General features: G+C 53.0%; 1 protein-coding gene across 1 annotated transcript in view; it reads left to right on the top strand.

Annotated features, from left to right (window-relative positions):
• Nucleotides 1-7754, top strand: part of Prima1 (proline rich membrane anchor 1) — a gene marked incomplete in the record, with an annotated part of 67844 nt that overhangs the window by 12504 nt on the left and 47586 nt on the right. The window contains 3 exon segments of the mRNA XM_013517273.1: nucleotides 1-95; nucleotides 867-990; nucleotides 7702-7747. Of these exon segments, the coding sequence (XP_013372727.1) occupies nucleotides 898-990; nucleotides 7702-7747 (139 nt within the window).

Below are 7754 nucleotides of genomic sequence, written 5' to 3'. Positions count from 1 at the left end.
GCCCTGGAGGCCCAGGCGGAGCGCAAACTTTTGCTTCAGTGCCCTGCGCTTCTTCGCGGCACGTGAAGCCCCCGAGCGCCGGCGCAGCAGCCAGGGTGAGGACCGAGGCCCCGCCTAGGGGGCGGGGGACTGGGGAGGCGGCTGGCTTTAAATGGGGGCCATCCGGGCGGCTGGGGAGCAGAGCTGCTGCGGGGGGTGGGGGACCGCTGACCTCTCTTCTCCGTGGCGAGGATCGGTTGGGGCAGCCGCCAGGCAAGGTGGCGTGCGGCATGGGAGGGGCGCAGGCGGGAGGTGGAGGCGTGCAGTGAAACCCACGCTCCGAAGTGGGCGATCGGGGCTCCGGGGGGCAAACGCGGGTGCGCACGGAAGTGCAATTGTTGCGGTGTGGGCAGTGAGGCCAGGGGAGCAGAGCGGGTGCGTGCCACGAGCCTTTTCGTGGTGCTGTGCATGCAGGGTCAACGAGTGTGCAGGCAGGAGTCGGTGAGTGTGCATGGGGGTCAGTGGGTGTGTGCGCAGGGTGCGTGGTTCCTGCCAGGTTTGAGGTGTGCTCCTAGTGACAACTGAGTTGTGCGAGGTCGTTTCTGCGGGACATGGGGTTCAGTAAGTGTGCCTGGCTGCTTCTAGGGGTGTGCCTGGGGCAAGGTGTGCACACAGTATCCTGGGGTTGTGCGCCAGGATAAGGTGTGAGTTCTGGGATGCACGGAGAGTCAGTGAGTGTGCAAGCTGGAGTGTAGATGCAGGCTTGGTTTGCAAGTCCCCCGGAGTGTGGGGCGTGCCCTCCCGACCTGGACTGGCAAGTGAGCTGGTGTGCGGGGGCGATGGTGCCTGCGCGTGTCCCACTGACAGGTGCCTTGCTCCCCTGACAGTTGGCCCCACCAGTGGGCGCCGTGGGCCGAGATGCTCCTACGGGACCTGGTGCTGCGCGGAGGCTGTCGCTGGCCCTCGCTGCTGCTGCACTGCGCTCTCCACCCGCTCTGGGGCTTCGTGCAGGTGAGCAGAGAAGGGGGCTGCGCATGGGCTGGAAGGCCTCAGGGCGGAGGGAGGTATCACTTCACTCCTGAGACCCTGGCTCCTACACGAATAGGGCCGGGGAAGAGTTTAGGAAGAGCAAATCTGGTAGGGTCCTCCATGCTCTGGCCCTGAAAACATAAAGAAGTCCAAAAAGAGGCTTCATTTGTGTCCCAAGGCCTGCAGGACAGAGTATGGCATAGAAAAAAGCTTAGGGATCACCATCTGTTGGTAAGCTGTTACTGCAGGACATTGGGAACCAAGAAGACAAACTTACGAAAAATGATCCCAAGGATGTATGTTCTTCATTTCCCACCAGATCGCACTGTTAAACTTCAGATTAGCTAAGCTGCATTTCAGCAACGGAGGGGGCCATGTTGCTTGCAAGTAGTGGAGCTGGGGTTGTGGACGGACCATGCAAGATAATGCATGTGGCCACTTGTGCAGAATATAAGAAGGACCTGTCTATCGATCAGGACTGCTTGAGGATGAGCTCCTCACTCCAGATCCCCAGAGGGAGAGGCCAGGAAACCACCAGCTGACGTTACCTCCTAGGGCCAGAGTGAGGGTTAGATGGGATGCTGTCTAGTACTGCTCATGATGTACAGTCTGTGGTACAGTAGAGAGGCGATAGGTGGCCACTGGTGTCAGCTCTGAATTTTGAGCCCTGGCTCTGCCCTTCATTAGTGGGGGGACTTGGGGTAACCCATTTAACCTCCCTGAGCCTTCGTTTCTCCTTCTTGACTATACTAGTATAAGTACTTGGTGAGATCAAGGAAGTAAGGATTGCTTAGTGCGCTCCTGGCCCATGATAAACACTATCAGTAGCTGTTGCTGCTATTAGATGACTAATAGTAATGGTGCTCTTCCCTCTGGCCTGTGGGGCCTCCTGTCAATCACATTACCTCACAGTTTTTGAATTATGAGAAGTGTTACCCTTTGGGGTTTGAAGGACCCTCTCTCCAGTAGCTGCAGATTTATATTCTCCCGCTGGTACTGGAGGGGGGCTATGGATATGGTGACAGAGCACAGAAAGGTTGGGCTGAGACGGCTTTCCCGTCTGCTGTGGTCTGAGAGCTACCCTAAGTGACAGGATCCTGCTGGGAACCGGCTTGGTTAGTCTTGCTGGGATGGTGGCCTGAGTGACCCGCTGGGGAACTGGGGCTCTGAGCCAGCCAGCATCCCGTCTTCTGCTTACTTCTGCCTCACAATTGTTTTCCTTTCAGAACTGACAACTTTGTTTAATGTGTGAAACTGCACTTTTCAGACTCAGCTGTGTGTCCTCAGGATTTTGTCACTTGTAAACACTTTGGCGGTTTGGGACTAGTTTCCCTTGTTCGACTTCTAGCTGACCCTCGGATGTAAAACTTAATTTTTATATTTATTTGTTTGCAGTTTTTTTTTCCTCTTGAGACTTTTTCAGCTAGTATGGAGAGTGAGGCGATGATATGTCTATTTTAAGACTAAAACTCCATTGTGCGAATTACCAGAATCTAATAGAAGACCTATTGCCACCTGCCTCATGACCCCCAAAAGAAATAATTTTGTGAAAGCAGCACAGGAGTTTTTTAAAGTGTCCTTAAGCCAGGCAGTACTTACCCAAGCAAGTGTGTGTGTGTTTATGATTCTGTATACTCTTTCTCAATACCAATCATTTTTCATGAAAATCAATTAGGAAAGGAATCTGCCAGATAAATAGAATGGGTAAAATCTTGGCTTGAGGCTCTAGGAAAATTAATTTACAAATGATAGAGACAGAGAAACCAGGGGTAAGGTGTTTTGGAATGAATGGATCTGGTTTTTCAGTAGAAGAGCCAAATCCCAGGGAATGTAGGAGGGAAGAGGAAAAGAGGAAGCGTGCAAGGCCATGTGCTTCTCTTTAAATGGCCAGAATAAAATCTGTCATGTCATAGGAGTTTCTCAAACACACAAAGAAGCCCAGAGCTATCTGTGCTTCCAGGAGCGTTTTGCCAGAAGACTCCTTTAGAGGTAAACATTTAGGCGGATGGGGCCACTGCGACAAAGTCCTATGACTCATGGGGGTCACTGATGAAGCAAGAGACCTGGGGTCCCCAGAGCACCAGGCTCCCCTGAAAACAGCCCGAAGCCTCTAGCTGCTGCTAGATGATAAGGGACTTAATCGCTAAAGTCAGATGGTATTTAAATCTCCAGAATGGTTGGTGGGGGCATCCCTTAGCCTTTCCCCTTTTTGCTTTAATGCATTTGGAGTTGAGATTTTGCGCTTTTGTGATTTAGGGTTCTTTTAAGTTCACTTCAGTTGATTTTTTTTTTTTTTGCCGGGGAAGAGGATGACAGGCTGGCAAATTTATTAGGTGTGACAGGAGTGTGTCTCATCAAGTTACTGTGGTGCTGGCCTGTCTCCATAAAAGATGCCAGAAGCCATCATCTTTGTGGTCTCCCATCTGAAGCAATTGCCAGGGAGACAGGCTGGGGTCTGGCCTGATGGGTCCTGAGTGCTGATGAGCAGCTACCAAGACCCAAGGGAGGCCAAAGGCTTCCACGGTCAGTCGATACCACTTTGATTATTTATTCAGCATTTATTAGGCACCCACTCTATGTCAGGACTGGTGTTAAGTGCAAGTGTCTTAGTAGTCTCTACCCTCATGGCACTGATAATCTGGCCACAGGGGGGTCCTTAAACAAGGGATCGCAGGCAAGAGAGCTCAGTAGGAGCAAATGGCTCGGGCCTGGTGCGGGAGTCTGAGGCCCCTCAGCTGAGGCCTGAAGTTTGAGGAGTCAGGATTCAAAAGGGAGTGAAACCTCCAGGGAGCAGCCTGATACCGGAGGAAAGAATGGGGCAGTGGAGGGGCCAGGGAAGAGAAGCACCAGGCAGGGCCCCTGTTTTAGCCCCTAACATAGCATCGTGGATTGGACTCGATCCCAAGGCCCATGGAGACGGTGGTATGAAGGAAGAGGGGACACCATTCCAGATAGGCACTTTAGAAAGCTCAGCCCTGCTCCATCACAAAAGATGGAGTCAAGGAGCGGGCAAGGAAAGGGGCAGAGAGAATGGTGATGGCAGGTTGGCCAGAGTTAGCAAATAAATATGTAGGACATCCAGTTAGCTCTGAATTTCAAATAAACCACTGGTTATTTTTTAGCATAAGTCTATTCCACAGAATGTTGTGGGCATACTTATACTAGAAAGTTATCTGTTGTTTATCTGAAATTCAAATTTGACAGGCTAGCCGGTGTTTTATCTGGGAACCCTAGGGAGGGGCAAGCGCTACCTGTACAGAGCTGATGGGGGCCTGGTTAGGGCAGCAGCTCCGGGAGTTGGGAGAAGTAATGGATCCAAACCCATCTGGAGGTGTTCACTGGATCTGAACGCTCCACTGATTGGCTAGGAGAGGAGTGGTAGTTGGGAAAGGGGGTGCTGATTCCGGGAACCAGTAGCCATAAGCACTGTGATACCCAGACTACAGTGACAAGTACCAAATCCGGGTGGCTCCAGGACCTACCTGTGCCCTCTGGCCCCAAGAAAGGCCACAGCCCAAGGCAAGCAGGCAGATGATGGCAAGGCTGGAACGGGGAGTGATGATGTCAGCTTTTGTCTGTGGGGTTTCAGCCAGTCACTGACCTCCTGGGCCTTAGTCTTTCTTAATCAACTCTAGCTAAGAGCAGGTGACTTCTTGCCAGACTTCCCAAAATGGAAACTGATGAAGCCAGGGGCTGAGACAAGCTCCCAACCCCTGAGGGCTCCTCTCTGCTGGTTGGAATTCACCACAGCGCAGAGATTTCCAGCAAACCTGAGTCGCAGAAAGTGGCAGTCCAGAGGACTCGGGCCTGAGTTGGAGAATGGGGCAGATTCCGTGTTCCTCTGCTGCTGGGTAGCCCACTCCGCAACATACCTTTCTATTGAAACCAACTGCCAAGCCCTGGGCAACTTTGTTGCTGATCCCTCATCCCAGTCATATGCGGCTAGTAAGCCTCCCTTCTTGGTTGTCCTCATGGAGAAATGAGGTATGTTCCCAAGGCTGACTCTCACTAGGGCTCAACAGGTTCCGTGTTCACCAAAGACTTGCCTACCTGCCTGCCCCAAGATGCCCACAGTTTAGCATGGGGAGACAGAATGAAGCAGCAGCGAAGTCACCAAAGTGACAAAGCAGCACTGGGTGGATGGGCCTAACTTGGGGGCAGTGGGGTTCACGACAGCCTGCCCTGGATGACTGGGTGAGAGCTTGGCTGTGAATGACGAGGAGAAGCTGGCCAGGGGATGAATGGAAACTCAGCAGTCCTAGGCTCAAGCTGGACCAAACAATCAGGAAACACCAGGGAGGCCCTAGTGGACAAAAAGGAGAGCTAGCCCAGACTGGTCCTTCTGAGGGGGGTGAGGGGTGCCCATCCCATTGGGGGGCTTCCTAGAAGAGACAAGAACCCAAAGATTTTAAAAACACAGCGCTCTCCTCCCTTCTCCTCCTTCAGCCTTGAGACTTGGCCCCGATTTTCCTATCTGTCTTGTCTCACATCAAACACTCCGTGTATCCTCTCCCAAAAATAGGGCATAGTGTTGGGCCAGGTTAAACAAACACGCTCCTCTTGGTCTCGCCCACGTCAGTTGTGCCTTGGAGACTGGGGAAAGTAATTGCTTTGGCCCTGGCGGGGCCTGAAGTTCATGCACTTGGTAGAGTGCTGTGGGAAGCAGCCTCGGCAGACAGCTGAGGGAGTGCAGAGATTTCCAGCAAAGCCGAGTCGCAGAAGGTGGCAGTCCAGAGGACTCGGGCCTGATATGAGGAGTGCTGGGGAAGAGCCGGTGGAATTAGCCTCATGTGCAAGGAGTTAATTATCTCCTTAAAATAATGAAAAAAAGGTTCACCATCTGGGGATACGCTCTTCCCCTTGGGAGATGAGATTGCCTTCCAGGCTTTGAAAGGCAGTCAGTGGTCCTTTAAAAACACTCTAGAGTTGTGAGCTGAAGCCTGTTGGCTGCTTAGGTACTAAGTTTGGGCTGTAAATCAGTTTACCTCCTGCTGCCACCTCAGTGGACATCGCCCTGCCTCTATACCTCAGCCACATGTGGTGGGAGCTCCCCCGCCCTGCCACCCACACGGCAAAGGTTCTCAGAGTATCATTCTGCAGAGGCAGTGTGCGCACGGTTGCAGTGACATTAGGGTTGTGAGTTTCTCCTCCCTTAGAGGTGACAGCCAGATAATTAACCTTGACCATCACTGAGGTGGGAGTGACCACCAATTCTTCCCTTGTGCCTTTACATCAGCTTGTTTCCTGGGACAGGCACAAAACTCTGGATTTGTGACCTTACGGCCATCTGCATAGGCAGGGATATTGGCAGTCAGTCTAAACCAGTGGTCCTCACGTTGGCTCTCCCGTGTTTCACCCGGAGGCTGAAGCAAAGTACTGAGGCCCAGCTCCACCTGAAAAAGTCTGACTGATTGGCTTGTGGGGAAGGCTCAGGTGACAGTATTCATTAAAGCACAGCCAGGGCTGAGAAGCACTAGGTGAGCCCAGCCCTTACCTGCTACCCTTCCTGGCTGATAGATGAGGAGAGCCAGACTGGTGCTGCGAAACACTGGGCCAGGGTGCCTGAGGGGTGGGTTCCACTCTAGTTTTTGGTATCCATTCATCAACTGTTTGAATGCTAGGTGTGCTGTACATGCTGGTTTATAATAGAGAAGAGGAAACCGATGCTTGGCCTTGCCCTTATAGAGCTTGCAGCTGTGTGGCAAAGGCAGGTGGGATGCAGGTAGTCACTGACACAGATTTCTGCCCCCACAGAGTGGAACCTGATGCTGGGGGGAGCCTGACAGAAGGGGATCTGGCCTGGTAAGGGAGGCAGGATGCTTCAGTGTAGGTGACAGCACCCAAGTGAGCTGAGTAGTAGACTAAGAAGAGGGTAAGGGAAGGGTAGGAGAACTTTCCAGGCACTGGACCAGGATGTGCAAAGGCCAGGGTCCAGGAACTGGAAAGAGAACATGAGGACAGAGCAGAGGATGCAAGTGCATGGGATGAGGCAGGGCCGAGAGGTGGCCGAGGTCACCCTGTGCAGTGCTGTGGGCTGTGTAGTCCCTGGGCAGTGGGGAGGCATTCAGTGGTTACTGGAGGGGTTGGTGGGATATGCTTCCCACAAGGCCACTCAGACACTTCACAGAGAGCACCAAGCAGGTGGTTCTGCCCCTTGGCCATGTAAGACAGAGAGTAGAGGTCTGGCCAGGTAAGGCTGCTCTCCAAGGTAAAGGGACCTTGCCCAGGGTGGTCACAGAAAGGCGGCAGGAGCTCGGACTGGAGGAAAGGTCAGGGCTTGGCCCTGTCCTGTCGCAAGGAAGATGGGACATGTCTGGGCTTAGATTACTGCAGAGTTAAAATGAATCCCACACCTGGGATCCAGGGAGCATCACTTTTGCCTGGGCCTCAGTTTCCTCATTTGCACCATGGGCAAAATCGGCAGGCTAACTTGAAATAGCCCTTATTAATTGCAGGTCACCCACCCAGAGTCCCAAAGCCAGTCCCTGGCAGAGCTCGGAATAAAACCTTGGTTGGTCTCATCCAAGCTGCCAGCTTCCCGTAGCTCCGTTCCCTTTGACTTATCTATTCTGCCTGCCTTGGTCTTGGGGAAGAATCCCAAGTTCCAGCCTAACAGGGGTCTGGGGTGGGCCCATTTCAGCTTCCAGTTGCCTCGCTTTTCCCTGCATCTCTTGGGTGTGCTCATGTCTGCAGGTGACGCACGGTGAGCCCCAGAAGTCCTGCTCCAAGGTGACTGACAGCTGCCA

The sequence above is a fragment of the Chinchilla lanigera genome, unplaced genomic scaffold (genome assembly GCF_000276665.1).
Source record: "Chinchilla lanigera isolate Chin_1 unplaced genomic scaffold, ChiLan1.0 scaffold00037, whole genome shotgun sequence".
NCBI lineage: Eukaryota > Metazoa > Chordata > Mammalia > Rodentia > Chinchillidae > Chinchilla > Chinchilla lanigera.
Note: the sequence above shows the minus strand (reverse complement) of the source record. Positions and strands in the feature narration are given on the sequence as shown.